This window comes from Coregonus clupeaformis, chromosome 23 (genome assembly GCF_020615455.1).
Source record: "Coregonus clupeaformis isolate EN_2021a chromosome 23, ASM2061545v1, whole genome shotgun sequence".
Lineage (NCBI taxonomy): Eukaryota > Metazoa > Chordata > Actinopteri > Salmoniformes > Salmonidae > Coregonus > Coregonus clupeaformis.
In genome coordinates this window covers 59,260,939-59,283,597 of record NC_059214.1, presented here as the reverse complement: position 1 = coordinate 59,283,597, position 22,659 = coordinate 59,260,939, and the positions used below count along the sequence as shown (strand labels likewise).

General features: G+C 43.1%; 1 protein-coding gene across 1 annotated transcript in view; it reads left to right on the top strand.

Moving 5' to 3' along the window:
* Positions 1 to 1,990: 1,990 nt before the first annotated feature.
* LOC121577442 (otogelin-like protein) overlaps positions 1,991 to 22,659 on the top strand; it is a 61,847-nt gene continuing 41,178 nt past the window's right edge. Inside the window, exons 1-21 of the mRNA XM_045206492.1 lie at positions 1,991 to 2,015; positions 3,367 to 3,420; positions 5,406 to 5,498; positions 6,214 to 6,490; positions 7,220 to 7,425; positions 9,405 to 9,529; positions 9,759 to 9,865; positions 10,105 to 10,211; positions 12,501 to 12,626; positions 12,712 to 12,820; positions 12,904 to 12,950; positions 13,124 to 13,269; positions 13,365 to 13,497; positions 13,667 to 13,844; positions 13,982 to 14,106; positions 14,229 to 14,438; positions 20,520 to 20,688; positions 21,026 to 21,100; positions 21,269 to 21,312; positions 21,425 to 21,608; positions 22,493 to 22,600. Of these exons, the coding sequence (XP_045062427.1) occupies positions 1,991 to 2,015; positions 3,367 to 3,420; positions 5,406 to 5,498; positions 6,214 to 6,490; positions 7,220 to 7,425; positions 9,405 to 9,529; positions 9,759 to 9,865; positions 10,105 to 10,211; positions 12,501 to 12,626; positions 12,712 to 12,820; positions 12,904 to 12,950; positions 13,124 to 13,269; positions 13,365 to 13,497; positions 13,667 to 13,844; positions 13,982 to 14,106; positions 14,229 to 14,438; positions 20,520 to 20,688; positions 21,026 to 21,100; positions 21,269 to 21,312; positions 21,425 to 21,608; positions 22,493 to 22,600 (2,648 nt within the window). The remainder of the gene's footprint in view (positions 2,016 to 3,366; positions 3,421 to 5,405; positions 5,499 to 6,213; positions 6,491 to 7,219; positions 7,426 to 9,404; positions 9,530 to 9,758; positions 9,866 to 10,104; positions 10,212 to 12,500; positions 12,627 to 12,711; positions 12,821 to 12,903; positions 12,951 to 13,123; positions 13,270 to 13,364; positions 13,498 to 13,666; positions 13,845 to 13,981; positions 14,107 to 14,228; positions 14,439 to 20,519; positions 20,689 to 21,025; positions 21,101 to 21,268; positions 21,313 to 21,424; positions 21,609 to 22,492; positions 22,601 to 22,659) is intronic.

Below are 22,659 nucleotides of genomic sequence, written 5' to 3'. Positions count from 1 at the left end.
CCGACTCAACCCAAACCATCTCAATTGGGTTGAGGTCGGGGGATTGTGGAGGCCAGGTCATCTGATGCAGCACTCCATCACTCTCCTTCTTGGTAAAATAGCCCTTACACAGCCTGGAGGTGTGTTGGGTCATTGTCCTGTTGAAAAACAAATGGTAGTCCCACTAAGCCCAAAACAGATGGGATGGCATATCGCTGCAGAATGCTGTGGTAGCCATGCTGGTTAAGTGTGCCTTGAATTCTAAATAAATCACAGACAGTGTCACCAGCAAAGCACCCCCACACCATAACACCTCCTCCTCCATGCTACACGTTGGGAACTACACATGCGGAGATCATCCGTTCACCCACACCTCGTCTCACAAAGACACGGCGGTTGGAACCAAACATCTCTAATTTGGACTCCAGACCAAAGGACACATTTCCACTGGTCTAATGTCCATTGCTCAAGCAGTTCTCTTCTTCTTATTGGTGTCCTTTAGTAGTGGTTTCTTTGCAGCAATTCGACCATGAAGGCCTGATTCACACAGTCCCCTCTGAACAGTTGATGTTGAGATATGTCTGTGACTTGAACTCTGTGAAGCATTTATTTGGGCTGTAATTTCTGAGGCTGGTAACTCTAATGAACTTATCCTCTGCAGCAGAGGTAACTCTGGATCTTTCATTCCTGTGGTGGTCCTCATGAGAGCCAGTTTCATCATAGCGCATGATGGTTTTTGCAACTGCACTTTCTTCAAGTTCTTGACATTTTCCGTATTGACTGACCTTCATGTCTTAAAGTAATGATGGACTGTCATTTCTCTTTGCTTATTTGAGCTGTTCTTGCCATAATATGGACTTGGTCTTTTACCAAATAGGGCTATCTTCTGTATTACTTTTGACTAGTAGTGTATACAATCTCATTTATAATTTAATTAAAGTTGAATTACTGACAATCATACAGATTAAGTCTCTAAAGTAAGACTAGATTTGTAATCATAAGTAGGGCCTACAGTCAATTCATTTGTTGCATTTGTGTCCTAAACTCAGAGAATCTTTCTTACTTGCTGGTAGCCTGCTATTCTCCTGTGGATACTGCAATCCGGAATCCTTGGGACGTCCATACCCATACCCTAACCTTAACCCCTACCCTTAACCTTAACCATAACCCTTACCTAACCCTAACCTTACTTTAACCATTTTAAATGTCAACTTCAATGGGGTAGGGACAGTGGTGGGAAAAGTACCCAATTGTCATACTTGTGTAAAAGTAAAGTTACCTTAATAGAAAATGACTTAAGTCAAAGTCAAAGTCACCCAGTAAAATACTACTTGAGCAAAAGTCTAAAAATATTTGGTTTTAAATATACTTAAGTATCAAAAGTAAAAGTATAGCGGATAGCCAGGGGCATACTCCAACACTCATTTACAAACTATGAATTTGTGTTTAGTGAGTCAGCCAGATCAGAGGCAGTAGGGATGACCATGGATGTTCTCTTGATAAGTGCTTGAATTGGACCAGTTTCCTGTCCTGCTAAGCATTCAAAATGAGTACTTTTGGGTGTCAAGAAAAATGTATGGAGTAAAAAGTACATTATTTCCTTCAGGAATGTAGTGAAGTAAAAGCAAAACAATTCATAAATATTAATAGTAAAGTACAGATTCCCCAAAAAACTACTTAAGTAGTACTTTAAAGTATTTTTACTTAAGTACTTTACACCACTGGGTAGGGACGTCCGGATAGCAATAGCAAGGCCCATTCTCTTGCGCACCGAGAGTTGCGGTATTTCCTTCCTTTCAGTCGGTTTGATGTCACCTGTTTGGCACAAAAACCATGCACACACACACCCGGCACCTGCGCGCAGGTGCACTCGTGCACTCCTCATCCTTCCGAGGGGCTCGCTCAACTCTGTGCGCGTGGACGTGAACCGCGGGAAGTCCGGTAACGAACAGAGAAATCCTCCTCTACTCCCCGGTCTGTCCTGTGAAATGTTCCGTTAACCTCCCGGTGGATGAGCTCTGAGATGAACGGTCCACGTAGAGTAGTACTGGCTCTTCTTTCGTGGTGTTCTGTTCTCCAGCTGCTGACAGCACACGGTGAGTCTCCCAGCGACACACGCGCATCATATCACAATTCATAACTTTTACAGATGACTACCTTTTACTGTTTCAACATAAACGTTTGACATTCTAAGAGTGATTCCAAAAATGTCAAAGAGAGACCAGAAAACTAGGACCAGCGTTGTATGCGCGAGACATTTTTGAAAAGTTTATATTTTGCGGTTTTAACCTTACGAAATATCGGATGATAGGCACATTTTACTGTTCCGGTTTGAAATGTGGGTTTCAACCCCCCGCAGTGACATCGTTATGGCCTTGTGGAAATATGATTGACAAATGTTTTCCTTTGGATAGGAATACATTAGAGCTGATACTGTCTTGTAAATCATTCAGCGGTGTAGCCTAAATTGTTGCTGTTCAATAAAGTGCCCCAGTGCCCCTAAATTATAACGTTTAAATGAATACATTTGAGATGTTTTGTCTACTTGTGGTAGATATGTGATGATATTTTATGTGTTGTGATAGTGCAATGAAATAGTAATTTTGATGGTGTGTGAGGTTTTAGTGATGGTTGTTTGTTGTGTTCAGCAGCTCAGACCCAACTGACAGAGACAGACAGTAGACTACAGAGGTAAGAGTATGAAAAATGTATGCACTCACTAACTGTAAGTCTGCTAAATGACTAAAATGTAAAATGTAAATGTAAGAGAGGAGAGGAAGAAAGAAAGATTCATCATCTTTGTGGATTCATTCATTCAATGTCATGGCCAAGCTGATGCGTGTGCGTGTTTGGTTTGGCTGTATTCAAATGGTCTAAAGTGCACTTCACTTCAGTTTGCACGTTTGTCCTCATAATGAATGTCTATCTCCCTGTGTGTGTGTGTATGTGTATGTGTATGTGTATGTGTATGTGTATGTGTGTGTATGTGTGTGTGTGTGTGTGTGTGTGTGTGTGTGTGTGTGTGTGTGTGTGTGTGTGTGTGTGTGGTGCGTGCGTGCAGGAGGGCTAATGCACTGCGGAGGAAACGGGATCTCCTAGGGGAGGAGGTAGGTACACTATACCTAAGAGAAGCAGGAGGTCAGGGCACACACACAACACCCTGACTAGCACAAAGACGCCTTTGTAGGACACACACACACACACACATACACATACATACACTGGTGCAACTACACACTGGGGTAGAGATACACATATACTACACACGCTATACAGACAGCGTGACAAATTCACAAACTGGGACAGGTAGGTTTGTGTGTTTGTGCATGTGTGTGTGATCATCAGTGTTCTCTCCTCTCTAGACATTCAGTCCTCTTCTCTCTGAAGCCACTCTCCCACGCAGTGTTCTACACAATTACACCGCCCGCGATGCCTCCTCAGGTACACACACACACACACACACACACACACACACACACACTCACACACAGTGCCTTCAGAAAATATTCACACCCCTAGACACAATACCCCATAGTGTCAAAGTGTAATTATGCTTTTAGTAAAAAGCTGAATTAATAAAAAATGAAAAACTGAAATGTCTTGAGTCAATAATTATTCCATCCCTTTATTATGGCAAGCCTAAATAAGTTCAGGAGTAAAAATGTAATGGCTGTGATAGGAGAAAACTGAGGATGGATCAACAACATTGTAGTTACTCCACAATACTAACCTAAATGACAGAGTGAAAATAAGGAAGCCTGTCAGAATACAAATATTCCAAAACATGCGTCCTGTTTGTGCTAAGGCACTAAAGTAAAACTGCAAAAAATATGGCTAAGCGTTATGTTTGGGGCAAATCCAACAAATCACTGAGTACCACTCGTCATGTTTTCAAGCATGGTGGTGACTGCATCATGTTATGGGTATACTTGTCATCGGCAAGGACTAGGGAATTTTTTGGGATAAAAATAAACGGAATAGAGCTAATCACAGGCAAAATCCTGGAGGAAACCCTGGTCCAGTCTGCTTTCCAACAGACACTGGGAGACAAATTCACCTTTCAGCAGGACAATAACTTAAAACACAAGGCCAAATATACACTGGAGTTGCTTACCAAGAAGACATTGGATGTTCCTGAGTGGCCTAGTTAAAGTTTTGACTTGAATTGGCTTGAAAATCTATGGCTGTCTAGCAATGATCAACAACCAATTTTAAAAAGTATAATGTGCAAATGTTGTACAATCCATGTGTGCAAAGCGTTTAAGAGACTTATCCAGAAAGGCTCACAGCTAAAGGTGATTCTAACATGTATTGACTCAGGGGTGTGAATACTTTCTATATTTCATTTTCAATGAATGTGCAAAAAAATATTAAAACATTTAATCCATTTTGAATTCAGGTTGTATCACTACAAAATGTGGAATAAGTCAAGGGGTATGAATACTTTCCGAAGGCACTCTACATTGGAATGCAGTGGCTGTAAAATAACATGCTGTACATGACGTCAGAGCTTGGGGTCTCCGCATTAAGGCAACCTATGGGATTCAACTGACAGATGTTCTAAACGAGAGCACCAGCCACAAGAAGAAAATGCCCCCATCCCTACCGCTAATTGGGTTACTTTTGCTAATGTTTTGTTGTCTGAGTGAGGGGAATGCTGTAAATCAAGAGGACTCTATGTGTTCTGAAAGATAAGACATTTAAAATTATAATAAATCCCACTTGATATCATCAAAGCAAACCACACACGAGTCCAGATTTGCACTTCACATTTCCATATTATAAAACTCATGTCATTTACAGTATCAACGTTTATGATCGCTACATTTTATGTACAGTTACAAGGATGACATGGTGTCATACTCTGGCCTGTTCTGAACAGAATGAGTCTATGTTTGTCATATTGTGAAGGAAAATAGCCACGGAAAAAACATATGAATGTACTCATGACTCCATTCTACGTGCACCAAAATCACTATCTGTTTCTTTGAAGTGCCTTGTGAAAGCCTAACAGTATATATTCATATTATGTTACTAAATGTATCCAGAGTATCTTCTGATTTCGTTGTTGACAAATACTGTGAAAAGTACAGTTAATGTAAAATGTACATAAAATCAACAGTGTAATGTTTGGATTCAGTCTTGTGTCAGGTGAACTGTTGTGTCCTTATCTTTGGTCTGATAATTTCTCCATAATCTCCAGTGTTCCCTTTCAATTGCTACCATGGTTGTGCATATGCTACTCATATTTCTTCTGTTAGAAACATTTTAATTTGGCCCTTTCCATATTGGCCAATTCTCACAAGTGTAAACGGTTAAAGCAATCTGTCTTATAAAGAATAAGTTATTCATCTATTGGTGAATCTAAAAGTATTTCCAGAGAAGATGTAAGGAATTGAGGAAAGATTGTGTCTGTGTTTCAACAGAGTACTGCGGCTGTCTGAATGGGGGCTGGTGTCAGGAGGGAGGTGTGTGTGACTGTGCACAGTTCCAGGCCCTCGGAGACCGCTGCCAGATCAGTGAGTAACACACACACATCTTGAACCTAGAACCACAATGTATGTTTCATTTTGGTGTGTGTGTGTGCCTGCATGAGAGTCAGACTGACACATCCATCAGCAACCATTAATAAGCTGTCCACACTGTCATAAAAAACCACACACACACAGGCACGCACACATACACTCACATACACACACTCACCAGTCCATAGTGTGTGAAGTCTGGAGGATTAGGGTTGAGTTTCTGTAGACTACACAGGGTCTCTATACATCAGAGATGGGTCTCTAGTAGAGCCTCTATAGTAATACCTTGCCTGAGACCTGAAGTAGTGTTTCCTTCACCCAACCACCATGATTTGGTGGCGCGATGGTAAGCACACTAGTGTCAGGAATATGAAGTGTTGCTTTTCGGGTTCTCGTCCTGGGTGTGGCAGACAGGGAGGAACTCTGTTACACACTGTTCCTGTCAACCAAGTACCTACCTGGCTAAAGTCCCACCAGAGCACCAACACTGTTAGACAGTGGGTCTAGTTGGCTGGGAATGGCAGAGAGACGGGGGTTTCCTGTAACTAAGCGGCTTTTAGTGAGCTGGCACTGTGGGCAACCCCCCCCCTCTCCATTGCCTCCTACAGACAAACACACACACCAGTGCACCTTCAAGCCGATTCAGAGTTGAGATAAGCGTGCACAACTCAGAGTGTGTGTGTGTGTGTGTGTGTGTGCGTGCATGTAGTTCCTAACCAGGGCCAGGACAGAGATGGGATCTGCAGGTCTTGGGGTCAGCACCACTATGAGACGTTCGATGGCAGCTACTTCTACTACCCTGGAACCTGCTCCTACATACTGGCCCAGGACTGCCGCTCAGCCACACCACAGTACACTGTGTGGGTCCATAACAGCCGTGTGTGTGAGGGCAGTGTGTACTCCTGTCCCAGGGCTCTCAGTCTCTTCTTCCCCAACGAGGAGGAGATCCACATCTCTGGATACCAAGTCCACCAGGGGGGCCGCAGGTGGGTGGGCTATGGAGGAATGTGTATGTGTTCTGTTGTAATGTGTGTGTGTATGCTTTATGCTAATGTGCGTGTGTGTGCCTGTGTGCGTGCGTGTGTACAGAGATGGGCAGTATTTTGTAAATTGAATTACACTCTAATGTATTTTGTATTTTCTAAATACTCTAATTTGTATTTTCAGAATACAAAATAAATGATATACATTTTTTTTTTATAGAGGTTCATATTTTGTGGCCGCCCTTTCGCCCTGCATTGGTATCAGAAGTCTGATAGCACTAGGGTGTGATAAAAGCATGTGCTAAATGAACTAAATATAAATGCTTATGTAAAAATTAACAATTGAATAGCATGTTGAGTATTATTCTAATAAGCTCCGCCCGAAACAATACACAGTGTGCTTTGCAGTTATTTTTGGTATGTTCATTTTCACATATACATTTACATTTTGGTCATTTAGCAGACACACGTATCCAGAGTGACTTGCTCAACTAAGGTAGTTAAACAACAACATATCACAGTCATAGCCAGTAAAAACATTTTGTAACTGTTACTGAGAATGTGGTTGCTGTTCGGGCCGGCTACCTGCAAATGTATTTTTATTTTTTTAAATACACTACAAAACACATGTATTTTGTAGTTTATTTTGATACATTGATCTTTATGGTATTTTGTATCTGTATTTTATAATTGTATTTTGTAATTTATGCCCATCCCTGCGTGTGTGCGTAGGCTGAGCTTGCCCCAGACAATAGGAGGTGTGTTTATAGAGCGTCTGGCTGACTACCTTCTGGTGAAGAGTGTGTTTGGCTTCTCTCTGGCGTGGGACGGAGAGAGCGGAGTATATCTGAAGATGTCTGAACAGCACCACGGCACCCCCTGTGGCCTCTGCGGGAACTACAACAACCTGCCCAACGATGACCTCACCACTGCCCGCGGTGAGAGACACACACTCACTCACAACACTCACACACACCTCATCAAAGCCCACTGTAAGACTGGACAGACGGGTCCAACCAGCCTCTTATCCTCCTTCCTCCACACATCTCTTATCCTCTGTCTCAGCACCCAATCATCCCTCCATCACAACCTTTCTCCTCTCAGCACCACAGGGAACCATTATAGTTATTAATACTGAGGAGGAGGCCGTAGTCCTGTAACATGACCTAGACAGGAGAGGAGAGGAGAGAGGGAGAGGAGAAGAGAGGAGAGGAGAGAGGGAAGAGAGAGCAAAGGGGAAAGGAGAGCAGAGAGGAGAAGAGAAGGAGGAAAGGAGACAAGTGGAAAGCAGAGGAGAGGAGAAGAGAGGAAAGTAGAGCAGAGTGTAGCAGACAGTGGCGGTCAGTGCCGTTTAAGATGAGGGAGGACGAATTTTTTTCATGAGCATGCTCTTTTTCTATTACAGCACATTGGATGACTCTCATTCATATTCCATTCACCCAGTTCAATGTAACAGCGATAGGTTTAGGCTACTACATGATACTCACATTTTCCCTATACCCATCATGAGGTTGCTACAACCTAGCCTATGAATGAAAGTTTACAACTTAGGTGCACACAGGTCGAGAGACAAATTTGAGGTGACAGACCGACAGTGACATTCAATACCGCCTTGCCCACTCTTGCATCTAGCTGATCTAGGGTGTAACCATTAGCTCAACAGTTGCAACAAGAGTTTCTATTGGACAAATTCAGATATGTTTATCCCCGTTTTGTTGCGTTTGCTTCCGTTTAAGAAACGTTTTTCAACAGAATCGGCGGAATGAATACACCCCTGATCACTCGTAAACACAGTTCACTCTCATAACAGCCACGTTGTATTTCTTCTCTTCTTTTCGCTTGTGGACTTCAATGCACCACACATCAGCTGTATGTGACCAGGCGAAAAAACCTTTCCAAGCCAAACCGCTACACACAGTCTACATCTTTGTCACCATATGCATCATAGTCAGCATAGCTAATAGAACTAACGCGTTAGTAAACCCGCTACAATCATGCAGTAAAGTTAGTGTACAGTCAGTAAGCAGTTACACTGGCATGCCCCGGTGACAATAAATTAGTAATACCAAAAGCTTACCTTGACTTGGAAGAGTTCCAGTGTTGTGTTGGAAAGTCATAGCCAGCTAGCTAACATAGCATCCCTCTGTTTGAGCAGGGTGTTTCAGTAGGCTAAACTAGCTAGCTGCATTTGCTAGCTAAGTAAGTGAAACTGAAAGTGAAAAAAAATGACAATCTCTCACTCTCTCTCTATTTCTCTCTTTTTCAAAACTGTTCAGCTATTGTCTTTCTCTCTCTTTGAGTCAACTACTCACCACATTGTATACACTGCAGTGCTAGCTAGATGTAGCTTATGCTTTCAGTACTAGATTAATTCTCTGTTCCTTTGATTGGGTGGACAACATGTCAGTTCATGCTGCAAGAGCTCTGATAGGCTGGAGGACATCCTCCGGAAGTTGTCATAATTACTGTGTAAGTCTATGGAAGGGGGTGAGAACCATGACCCTCCTATGTTTTGTATTGAAGTCAATGTACCCAGAGGAGGACGGAAGCTAGCTGTCCTCCGGCTACACCATGGTATTACCCTACAGAGTGCTGTTGAGGCTACTGTAGACCTTCTTTGCAAGTAGTATGTTTTAATCAGTTATTTGGTGACGTGATTATATTTAGTATAGTTTTATCTAAAAAGGATAACTTTTTTAATGTTTTACAATTTACATTTTTATGAAATTCCCTGAGGAGGATGGTCCTCCCCTTCCTCCTCTGAGGAGCTTCCACTAGTAGCAGAGGAGATAAGTAATTTTAATATACAGTTATTATACAGTTATTCTATTATATTGGATTATTTTCAGGCATGTAGAGTAAGGATTCCTAACCGTGTGTGCGCGTGTTTCGTGTGTGTGTGTGTGTGTGTGTGTAGGTGTGCAGACAGAGGAGCCAGCAGTGTTTGCTAACAGCTGGTCAGTAGATCTGCCCCATGAGAGAGGCTGCCCTCTGGTGGACATAGTCTTCACTGGCCCCTGCCACTCTGAGTCTGACATGGACGTAAGAGCTGTCTGTCTGTGTCTGTATGTCTGTCTGTCTGTCTGTCTGTTTGGAACTTATTACTTGAACCTGGGTTGTCAGTGTGCCATAAGACTGTGCAATGATTTTCTGTGTTTTATTGTATTATGTTGATGTTTTTGTATGAGTGTGTGTGTGTGTTTGTGTGTGTGTGTGTGTGTGTGTGTGTGTGTGTGTGTGTGTGTGTGTGTGTGTGTGTGTGTGTGTGTAGGATGCCATAGAGAAGTGCAGTGCTCTCCTGTTCTTCCCCTTCCTGTCCTGTCATGATAACATTGATCCAAACCCCTACGTGGCCAGTTGTGTCTCCGACCTCTGTGTGTAAGTCACACCCCAGTGTGTGTGTGTGAGTGAGTGAGTGAATTGCCTGTCTTCTGTCTGACTGTAGTCTGACTGATTATTCTCTGACTGTTGTCTGACTATTGTCTGACTATTCTCTAAGTGTTGTCTCACTATTCTCTGACTGTTGTCTGAATATTGTCTGACTGTTCTCTGAATATTTTCTGAGTGTTGTCTGAGTGGTGTCTGAGTATTTCTGACTGTTGTCTGCTGTGATCCAGGTCTGATGATGAGGAGACGTTTTGTCGTGCGTTGGTGGAGTACACACGAGCCTGCAGCCATGTAGGATACCCTGTACGAGAGTGGAGAGACAGCTTCCCTTCCTGCAGTCAGTAACATTATACTAACCTAACTTAAAGATGCAGTCCGGGATCTTAACGGGAAATTTCCAAAATATTCTACTTCATATTCTTATTTTCCAGGACCACCCCAACATCAACATGTGTGAAGATGGTGTGTTTCTATGTTTTGTGGAAAAAAATAAATAGGAAGAAAAGTGTTTCCAATGACATCATCAGTGTGCATCATGTGATTTTAACCAATTATGAGTAGGCATTGCCTACTAATTGCCTACTATTTGTCTACTAATTGGTTGATGATGTCATTGGAAACACTCATCTTCCTCTATCTTTTTTATTACAAAACATAGAAACGCGCAATTTTCACATGTACAGTGAGGGAAAAAAGTATTTGATCCCCTGCTGATTTTGTACGTTTGCCCACTGACAAAGAAATGATCAGTCTATAATTTTAATGGTAGGTTTATTTGAACAGTGAGAGACAGAATAACAACAACAAAAATCCAGAAAAACATATGTCAAAAATGTTATAAATTGATTTGCATTTTAATGAGGGAAAGAAGTATTTGACCCCCTCTCAATCAGAAAGATTTCTGGCTCCCAGGTGTCTTTTAAAAAGGTAACGAGCAGAGATTAGGAGCTCCTAATCTCAGTTTGTTACCTGTATAAAAGACACCTGTCCACAGAAGCAATCAATCAATCAGATTCCAATCTCTCCACCATGGCCAAGACCAAAGAGCTCTCCAAGGATGTCAGGGACAAGATTGTAGACCTACACAAGGCTGGAATGGGCTACAAGACCATCGCCAAGCAGCTTAGTGAGAAGTTGACAACAGTTGGTGCGATAATTCGCAAATGGAAGAAACACAAAAGAACTGTCAATCTCCCTCGGCCAGGGGCTCCATGCAAGATCTCACCTCGTGGAGTTACAATTATCATGAGAACGGTGAGGAATCAGCCCAGAACTAAACGGGAGGATCTTGTCAATGATCTCAAGGCAGCTGGGACCATAGCCACCAAGAAAACAATTGGTAACACACTATGCCGTGAAGGACTGAAATCCTGCAGCGCCCGCAAGGTCCCCCTGCTCAAGAAAGCACATATACATGCCCGTCGGAAGTTTGCCAATGAACATCTGAATGATTAAGAGGAGAACTGGGTGAAAGTGGTGTGGTCAGATGAGACCAAAATGGAGCCCTTTGGCATCAACTCAACTCGCCGTGTTTGGAAGAGGAGGAATGCTGCCTATGACCCCAAGAACACCATCCCCACCGTCAAACATGGAGGTGGAAACATTATGCTTTGGGGGTGTTTTTCTGTTAAGGGGACAGGACAACTTCACCGCATCAAAGGGACGATGGACGGGGCCATGTACCGTCAAATCTTGGGTGAGAACCTCCTTCCCTCAGCCAGGGCATTGAAAATGGGTAGTGGGTGGTTATTCCAGCATGACAATGACCCAAAACACACAGCCAAGGCAACAAAGGAGTGGCTCAAGAAGAAGCACATTAAGGTCCTGGAGTGGCCTAGCCAGTCTCCAGACCTTAATCCCATAGAAAATCTGTGGAGGGAGCTGAAGGTTGGAGTTGCCAGACGTCAGCCTCGAGACCTTAATGACTTGGAGAAGATCTGCAAAGAGGAGTGGGACAAAATCCCTCCTGAGATGTGTGCAAACCTGGTGGCCAACTACAAGAAACGTCTGACCTCTGATTGCCAACAAGGGTTTTGCCACCAAGTACTAAGTCATGTTTTGCAGAGGGGTCAATTACTTATTTCCCTCATTAAAATGCAAATCAATTTATAACATTTTTGACATCCGTTTTTCTGGATTTTTTTGTTGTTATTCTGTCTCTCACTGTTCAATTAAACCTACCATTAAAATTATAGACTGATAATTTCTTTGTCAGTGGGCAAACGTACAAAATCAGCAGGGGATCAAATAATTTTTTCCCTCACTGTATGTTGATGTTGGGGTGGTGCTGGAGATGATGACTATTAAGTTAAAAAAATAAAAATGTCCCTTTAAGCACAACTAATTCGTAACATATTGTACGAATTGGATTCGTTACATATCATACAAATTGCAAAGAATATTATAATAATAATATTTTGCATGACGTAACATATCATACGAAATAGATGACATAGTACATAATTGTACACAATAAACTGGAACCCGTTTTGGCTCGTTTGCACCACTTTTAAAACTACTAGCTGAAATGTTCTAAAAGTTCTAGAGCATAACATTAACCCCAACCTTTAACTAACAGTTAGCTAACTTATTACTACAGTAAGTTCTTCATTTGACTGTTCCTTAGATGATGGTTGTGAGGAGAGTTTTGTCCATAGAGACTGTATCAGCTGCTGTCCTCCCACCTGTACCTTTGACAAGGAGTGTCTGGGAACCAACTTGCACTGTCTGGACGGATGCTACTGCCCTGACGGTACACACAAACACACTTATACACACATGTCACACTCACAAACACACACACTCCATCTCACCCTCTGTGTGTCCGACTATTTTAGGGTTGATTCTACAGAATGGGACGTGTATAGCAGTGTCTCAGTGTCCTTGTGTCTACCACGGCACATCATACACACAGGGACACACTCTGGAGCAGGGCTGCAGCGTCTGGTGAGTGTGTGTGTGTGTGACTTGTGTGTGTGTTCGTGTGTGTGGGTGTGTTTGTGTGTCACTAACCTGTGGTGTATTTACAGTGTGTGTATGGGGGGAGTGTGGAACTGCACAGAGAACAACTGTACAGGTGAGCAAACTCTCAGGTCATATGATCAGAAACACATAAGCTGAACGATCCAGTGTCACACCTTTCAATGCCTGCCTGCCTGCCTTCTCTCTATCTCTCTCTCTCTCTCTCTCTCTCTCTCTCTCTCTCTCTCTCTCTCTCTCTCTCTCTCTCTCTCTCTCTCTCTCTCTCAGTGGAGTGTTCAGTAGTAGGTGATGTGTTTGTGACGTCGTTCGATGGGAGAATGTTCCTGCAACCGGGGACGTGTCAGTACGTCTTGGCTAAGAGCCGGATTGGCAGCAGATTCACTGTTACCGTTCAGTACACCACCTGCACAGAGGTAACACACACACAAACACACATTGCAGTATATCACCTTCACATAGGTAACACACACACAATCTGAAACAATCTTGTGTGTGTGTGTGTGTACAGGCCCAGCAGCAGGCGTGTATCCAGTCGGTGACAGTGGTACTGGATGAAAATGTTAGTCACCAGGTGACTCTGACCCGAGAGGGGGAGGTGCTTATAGGGGTCAACCCTGCTCCCACTTTGCCCTACACCGATGGTACGATACAGTCAACTTTATTGATACTCCTATCATTACTTCTTATAATATGCAGTATGATACGGTTAACATCAGGTAGCATGTATAGAGAGAACAGTAATGGTCCCAACACACAGCCTTGTGGAACACCTTATTTAACATCAAATGTAATATACGTTTATGTGTGTAGATGTAGTGGAGGTGCAGAGGCTAACGTCGGTGTTCGTCCAGCTGAGGACCTTGCTTGGACTGCGTCTGCAGTATGACGGGCGTGGTGGGCGTGTCTACCTACAACTGGACAGCCAATGGCGCGGGAACACGGTGGGCCTTTGTGGAACCTTCAACGGAAATCTGCGGGACGACTTCCTGTAAGGAAACTACTTCCTCTCATACTGACCCCTAAATGTCCTTTGGAGAAAAGGTTTTGGGCATTTTTATCTGAGGCAGTTGAGTAAAAGAGTATTACAGTAAGTATATTCATGACATTTGGCCTGTGTGTGTATAGTTCTCCAGCAGGCATGATAGAGGGGACTCCCCAGCTCCATGCTAACTCCTGGAGGGTCTCATCTGCTTGCTCCGCCCCCATCAACCAGCCAATCATCGACCCCTGTGAGATGAACCAGCACAACGGTAACCTCTCACCCCTGACCTCAAAACTCTAACCCTGACCTCCATTGACTGCTTGAAATATCTTAATGTTTTGCTGCAGCTATATCCTCTCAAAAGCTGAGAAGTGTGTGTGTGTGTTACAGTGTTCTACGCCTCTCTGTGTGAGGTGTTGATGGGGAGTGTGTTTGCTCCCTGCCATGGTTACGTCAGTCCTAGTGTGTACCAGCAACAGTGTCGCTACCAGGCCTGTCGCTGTGGAAATGCCTGTCTGTGTACGGCCCTGGCCCACTACACTTACCTCTGCTCCAAACACCATGTTGCTGTCAACTACAGGGCCCACGTCTCAGAGTGTGGTGAGTCTGGGCAGTGGAGAGCCGGAGAATGATGTGTCTGTGTGTAGCGGTGGTGTGTCTACACTGTAGAAAGTGTAATTTTTACAGTAAATTACTGGCAGCACAGTAGCCAGTAGGTTACTGTACATTTACAGTAAAATACTGGCAGCACAGAAGCCAGTAAATTACTGTAGATTTACAGGACCTTTTCTGAAACACTAATTTACAGCATATTACTGTAACACCTGACTACAGCAACATGCTGTATTTTTAGAATTTACAGTGCATTACTGGAAGCACAGTGGTTAGTAAACTATTGCAGATTTACAGTGAAGGCAACTAGTCCCAACGATGGGCAGTATTTCTGTTACGTTGTATTTGATATACAGTGAGCTCCAAAAGTATTGGGACAGTGACAATTTTGTTGTTGTTTTGGCTCTGTACTTCAGCACTTTGGATTTGAAATGATACAATAACTATGAGGTTAAAGTGCAGACTGTCAGCTTTATTTTGGGGGTATTTCCATCCATATCGGGTGAACCGTTTAGAAATTACAGCACTTTATGTACATAGTCCCCCCATTTTAGGGGACCAAAAGTATTGGGACAATTTCACTTTATATGTGTATTAAAGTAGTAAAAAGTTAAGTATTTGGCCCCATATTCATAGCACGCAATGACTACATCAAGCTTGTGACTCTACAAATTTGTTGGATGCATTTGCTGTTTGTTTTGGTTGTGTTTCATATTATCTTGTGCCCAGTAGAAATGAATGGTAAATAATGTATTGCGTCATTTTGTAGTCGCTTTTATTGTAAATAAGAATACAATATGTTTCTTAACACTTCTACATTATTGTGAATGAATCCTGAATAATGATGAGTGAGAAAGTTACAGAGGCATAAATATTATACCCCCCCCCAAAAAAAAAATGCTAACCTCCCCTGTTATTGTAATGATGAGAGGTTAGCATGTCTTGGGGGTAGGATATTTGTGCGTCTGTAACTTTCTCACTCATCATTATTCTAGAGGCCTAAACAAAGGCTTCCAAACTGGCCGTGATTACAGGGCAAAACAGACCAAAAGGACTTGGAAAAAACACTAAACCAGCAAAGGTTTAAGACTTGCTGCCACTCTGGTCATATACACATTAAATTGTTAGGGCACTACTACCACATACTGTATCAGTTCAATTGGTACAGCATTCTCACTAACTTACAAGGCACGCCTCAAAATATGTTAATGAGCCAGCTATTCTTTCCCCTCCCACAAAACATGTCCACAATGCACCATAATTTACAGAATGCTGCAATACATATACAACAAAACAGCAATAAAGTACTTTATTGTTCAATTGTATTGTAATAAAATTACAGCAATTACCAACAGTGAATATATAATAATATTTTACAGCAGCAGCATACCAATGAATATTTGGTGTTTTATATCACTTGCACTTGTAGTGCCCTTAACAAAGGCATCTAAACTGGCAGTGACTACAGGGCAAAACAGATCAAAAGAACATGGCTAAACACTAGTGAAGTTAGGTTTGATACCGGAGCTCCGAGGCATGCGTCGAAATCGCTAAGCAGCTAACTTTGAAGCAGTGTGCCGATGCATGTATCACTTAATCAGAAGTACGTCTTCGATGACGTCCGAAGCTTCGTTTGATCACGTGCTTTTTCAAACTGTCTTGCAAAATGCGAGATCCCACTGATTTCACCATAGTTGCTTTCTTCGATTAAAAGCTGCTTTCAAACACTGATCTCTACTGGACACTGGACTTACAAATACAGTGGGGAGAACAAGTATTTTATACACTGCCGATTTTGCAGGTTTTCCTACTTACAAAGCATGTAGAGGTCTGTAATTTGTATCATAGGTACACTTCAACTGTGAGAGACGGAATCTAAAACAAAAATACAGAAAATCACATTGTATGATTATTAAGTAATTAATTTGCATTTTATTGCATGACATAAGTATTTGATCACCTACCAACCAGTAAGAATTCCGGCTCTCACAGACCTGTTAGTTTTTCTTTAAGAAGCCCTCCTGTTCTCCACTCATTACCTGTATTAACTGCACCTGTTTGAACTCGTTACCTGGATAAAAGACACCTGTCCACACACTCAATCAAACAGACTCCAACCTCTCCACAATGGCCAAGACCAGAGAGCTGTGTAAGGACATCAGGGATAAAATTGTAGACCTACACAAGGCTGGGATGGGCTACAGGACAATAGGCAAGCAGCTTGGTGAGAAGGCAACAACTGTTGGCGCAATTATTAGAAAATGGAAGAAGTTCAAGATGACGGTCAATCACCCTCGGTCTGGGGCTCCATGCAAGATCTCAACTCGTGGGGCATCAATGATCATGAGGAAGGTGAGGGATCAGCCCAGAACTACACGGCAGGATCTGGTCAATGACCTGAAGAGAGCTGGGACCACAGTCTCAAAGAAAACCATTAGTAACACACTACGCCGTCATGGATTAAAATCCTGCAGCGCACGCAAGGTCCCCCTGCTCAAGCCAGCGCATGTCCAGGCCCGTCTGAAGTTTGCCAATGACCATCTGGATGATCCAGAGGAGGAATGGGAGAAGGTCATGTGGTCTGATGAGACAAAAATATAGCTTTTTGGTCTAAACTCCACTCGCCGTGTTTGGAGGAAGAAGAAGGATGAGTACAACCCCAAGAACACCATCCCAACCGTGAAGCATGGAGGTGGAAACATCATTCTTTGGGGATGCTTTTCTGCAAAGGGGACAGGACGACTGCACCGTATTGAGGGGAGGATGGATGGGGCCATGTATCGCGAGATCTTGGCCAACAACCTCCTTCCATCAGTAAGAGCATTGAAGATGGGTCGTGGCTGGGTCTTCCAGCATGACAACGACCAGAAACACACAGCCAGGGCAACTAAGGAGTGGCTACGTAAGAAGCATCTCAAGGTCCTGGAGTGGCCTAGCCAGTCTCCAGACCTGAACCCAATAGAAAATCTTTGGAGGGAGCTGAAAGTCCGTATTGCCCAGCGACAGCCCCGAAACCTGAAGGATCTGGAGAAGGTCTGTATGGAGGAGTGGGCCAAAATCCCTGCTGCAGTGTGTGCAAACCTGGTCAAGACCTACAGGAAACGTATGATCTCTGTAATTGCAAACAAAGGTTTCTGTACCAAATATTAAGTTCTGCTTTTCTGATGTATCAAATACTTATGTCATGCAATAAAATGCAAATGAATTACTTAAAAATCATACAATGTGATTTTCTGGATTTTTGTTTTAGATTCCGTCTCTCACAGTTGAAGTGTACCTATGATAAAAATTACAGACCTCTACATGCTTTGTAAGTAGGAAAACCTGCAAAATCGGCAGTGTATCAAATACTTGTTCTCCCCACTGTATATAGTTAGGAGTTTGTCCATAACATTTCATCTGACTGGTAGCTTAGCAGGTAGAGTAGGGAACTATGGAACATTCAGGGATTTGAGGGTATGTTTTATGTGAAACCACACTTTCTGCATTTGTTTTATTTAGCATAGTAATAGCTTCTGTCTTAAGCATCCTAAATAATGCCATAGATTCAGTAAAAAATATATAGTAAACTTGAAGGCAAAAAATTGAAGGATGATGTAAACCTGGTATTCCACTCGATTATAGGCTGCTAAAGCCAACGACTTGCCGCTGCGCTACAAAGTTTTAATGAAAACTGTGAAGTCTATCTGATATTCACTTGCTGCTATTATTGCTGACCAGCAGATGTCACTAATGTGCATTGTGAACATATAGTGACGCTCAGAGTAATGAACAATTTTTTGGCACAATTTGGTGAAAGTGCCGAAGCCTTCAGAAAGCCTTGGTTTTCCATCACTACTAAACACTCAACCATTAGGTTTGAGACTTGCTGCCACTCTGATCTGTTCCCTACACACATTAAATTGTTAAGGAACTACTACCACATTTCAGTTAAATTGGTACAGCACTCTCACTAATGGGTGCAACAAATATGGTCTCTTACAAGGCACGCCTCTAAATATGTTAATGAGCCAGAAACAACAATACCATGCACGCATTACTGTTCAAAAGGTTTTTGCTCTCCTAAAATACAGTATGGTACTGTATTATGTGGTGTACAGCATTCTTACTTACGGGTACAACAAATATAGCCTCTTACAAGGCACGCCTCCAAATACAGTGAGGGAAAAAAGTATATGATCCCCTACTGATTTTGTACGTTTGCCCACTGACAAAGACATGATCAGTCTATAATTTTAATGGTAGGTTTATTTGAACAGTGAGAGACAGAATAATAACAAAAACATCCAGAAAAACGCATGTCAGAAATGTTATAAATTAATTTGCATTTTAATGAGGGAAATAAGTATTTGACCCCTCTGCAAAACATGACTTAGTACTTGGTGGCAAAACCCTTGTTGGCAATCACAGAGGTCAGACGTTTCTTGTAGTTGGCCACCAGGTTTGCACACATCTCAGGAGGGATTTTGTCCCACTCCTCTTTGCAGATCTTCTCCAAGTCATTAAGGTTTTGAGGCTAACGTTTGGCAACTCAAACCTTCAGCTCCCTCCACAGATTTTCTATGGGATTAAGGTCTGGAGACTGGCTAGGCCACTCCAGGACCTTAATGTGCTTCTTCTTGAGCCACTCCTTTGCTGCCTTGGCCGTGTGTTTTGGGTCATTGTCATGCTGGAATACCCATCCACGACCCATTTTCAATGCCCTGGCTGAGGGAAGGAGGTTCTCACCCAAGATTTGATGGTACATGGCCCCGTCCATCATCCCTTTGATGTGGTGAAGTTGTCCTGTCCCCTTAGCAGAAAAACACCCCCAAAGCATAATGTTTCCACCTCCATGTTTGACGGTGGGGATGGTGTTCTTGGGGTCATAGGCAGCATTCCTCCTCCTCCAAACACGGCGAGTTGAGTTGATGCCAAAGAGCTCCATTTTGGTCTCATCTGACCACAACACTTTCACCCAGTTCTCCTCTGAATCATTCAGATGTTCATTGGCAAACTTCAGACGGCCCTGTATATGTGCTTTCTTGAGCAGGGGGACCTTGCGGGCGCTGCAGGATTTCAGTCCTTCACGGCGTAGTGTGTTACCAATTGTTTTCTTGGTGACTATGGTCCCAGCTGCCTTGAGATTATTGACAAGATCCTCCCGTGTAGTTCTGGGCTGATTCCTCACCGTTCTCATGATCATTGCAACTCCATGAGGTGAGATCTTGCATGGAGCCCCAGGCCGAGGGAGATTGACAGTTATTTTGTGTTTCTTCCATTTGCGAATAATCGCACCAACTGTTGTCACCTTCTCACCAAGCTGCTTTAGCGATGGTCTTGTAGCCCATTCCAGCCTTGTGTAGGTCTACAATCTTGTCCCTGGCATCCTTGGAGAGCTCTTTGGTCTTGGCCATGGTGGAGAGTTTGGAATCTGATTGATTGATTGCTTCTGTGGACAGGTGTCTTTTATACAGGTAACAAACTGAGATTAGGAGCACTCCCTTTAAGAGTGTGCTCCTAATCTCAGCTCGTTACCTGTATAAAAGACACCTGGGAGCCAGAAATCTTTCTGATTGAGAGGGGGTCAAATACTTATTTCCCTCATTAAAATGCAAATCAATTTATAACATTTTTGACATGCATTTCTCTGGATTATTTTGTTGTTATTCTGTCTCTCACTGTTCAAATAAACCTACCATTACAATTATAGACTGATCATGTCTTTGTCAGTGGGCAAACGTACAAAATCAGCAGGGCATCAAATACTTTTTTCCCTCACTGTATGTTAATGAGCCAGATATTCTTTCCCCGCCACCAAAACATTTTCCCACAATGCACCATAATTCACAGTATGCTGCTGTAAATATACAGCAAAATTGCTGTAATTTTACAACAGTGTAGCGGAATGCCATTGAGCCCCCATAATCCATTGCTCTTTACAGTACTCTACTGTACTGGAATATATAATTACAGTAGCTAACTGTATATTTTTGGCTGTAAATGTACAGCAATTTGTTACAGTGTAGGCGGTGTGATGGAGGTGTGTAACTCAGGTGTGTGAGTGTATGTGTTTGCGTGTGTGTGTAGGGGTGGTGTGTATGGGTGGGATGCTGTTCCAGTCCTGTGTGTCGTCCTGTGGCCGCTCCTGCCGCTCCCTCTCCAGCGGAGAGACTTGTAACCATGACGACTGTGCTGAGGGGTGTGGCTGCTCAGAGGGCAGTTACTACGATGACATACGACAACGCTGCGTTCAGCCGTAAGACTCCGCCCCCCTACATGTTGTCACCTAACATACACCTTGCCTGGCTACCCAAACTCCTTGCTCCGGCAAAATGCTACGCCACATCCATAGAACGCAAACACATTCTAACCAGAAACCGATTGGTGGGGCCAGAGCCAGAACCCACATTGGTAAAGCAGCATTTTGAAAATTCATCATTGTCTTTGATACACGATTGGTTAGAAATGATTAAATCGCTGATGACTTTGTTGTGTACAACAACCCTAATTTCAAATAACAAACAATTTCAATGATGGCAGTCAAACACATAGGACTTGACCCTTCCATCATCCTCTCCTCTTTTCTCTCTCAGGTCTCAGTGTCATTGTTACTCTATTGGCGGGGTGTCCCAGCCAGGGGAGGTGTCCTTCAGCGCCGCCGGACCTTGGTAAGCAGCCACACACACATACTAACCCTGCTACGTAGAGGGTTCATAGAGAGGTTATAGAGAGTTCACTTCACAGACATAAACCCTTCAAACAATCTCCCTAATTGGTAACATTAGAGCTCTGAAAAAGTGTTATTCTCTTTCTCCCACTCTGTCTCCCATCAACAGCCTGTGCACAAATGGAAGGATGGAGTGTGTACCAGAAGAAAGAGGTCAACCAACCATCTCTCTCTTATTCCCCTCTCTCCATTCCTTTTTTTTTTTCCATCCATCCATCCTTCAACAAAGCTCTGTTTCTGAATGACCTCTGTCTGTGTGTTTTAGAGCCGGAGCGAGGCCAGTGTCCGGAGGGAAAGGTGTTCCACGGCTGTTCTGAGCCGCAGGGGGTCCAGGGGGTGGCTGCTTGGCGAGGAGGTGTGGCTTGTGAGCTCACCTGTCGGAACCTGATGTTGAACCTCACCTGTCCTCCCACCACGCTCTGCATACCTGGCTGTGTCTGCCCACCTGGGTAGGGTGTGTGTGTCTGTGTGTTATTTTAACTCTTTAAAAAAAAAAAAAACTTTGCGTCAAACTAATTAACATGATCCCCATAAAAATCTGTCTGTTTAAGCTAGAGATATCTGTTTTTTTGAATGGGCTGCGTCTCAATCCACCATATCCGCTACAGCACTGTTTGTCAGACCTAGAGACATCCCGAAAATCGGTCTTCTCACGAAAACGTCTGTAGCATCCGAACGGTTTGGCCTACAAACTATGGAAAGATGAGGCTCTCCCGAAGATGATGGTGTTCTCCGTTTTGCTCTACAAGAGCCACAGGACTCGTCTGAAGTCGATACAGTCGATGTGCCAACTTCTTTCTGTAGCATCCGAACCGTTTAGGCTACAAACTAATATCACCCCACAATGGAAAGAGGAGACTCTCACGAATCCGTTTTGTTCTATGACCCCCACAAGTGTCAGAGGACTCATCTGAAGGTAACCCAGTACAGGTTTAAAAAGTAGTTTTGGAAGTAGTATGGAAGTAGTTTTGTGCCCCAAGGAATGTGTTATTCAATGCGTTTTCTATAAGCTATAGCAGTAAAGGCCAAATTCAATATTTATTGTTTTATACCTACAGGGGCCCTAGAATTCCAAATCAAATAGCTAAATGATCCATGGTATGATCATCTTAAAACAATTCCACATGTTAGCTTAATATAACCCCACCCCCCAAAGGCTTAGACTTTTAGGGGTTAACACAGAAAAAAAGTATTTTATTATTTCTGAACAAGATATGTACAATGTATTATCACACACATGCTTGTGCCCTGATTGTTGTAATGCTTATACTGTCTGTGTGTGTGCTTGTGTGTGGGTGTGTGTGGGTGTGTGTGTGTGTGGGTGCGTGTGTAGGCTGGTGCTGCACCGTGGGGAGTGTTACTACCCAGAGAACTGTCCCTGTGCCTGGCTGGGCCTGGAGTATCTGCCAGGAGAGACCGTCGACACTCCCTGTTACAGATGGTAAGACCCTCCCTTAAAGGAAAACTCCACCGAAAAACTGTACTTTGGTATTTGTTTCA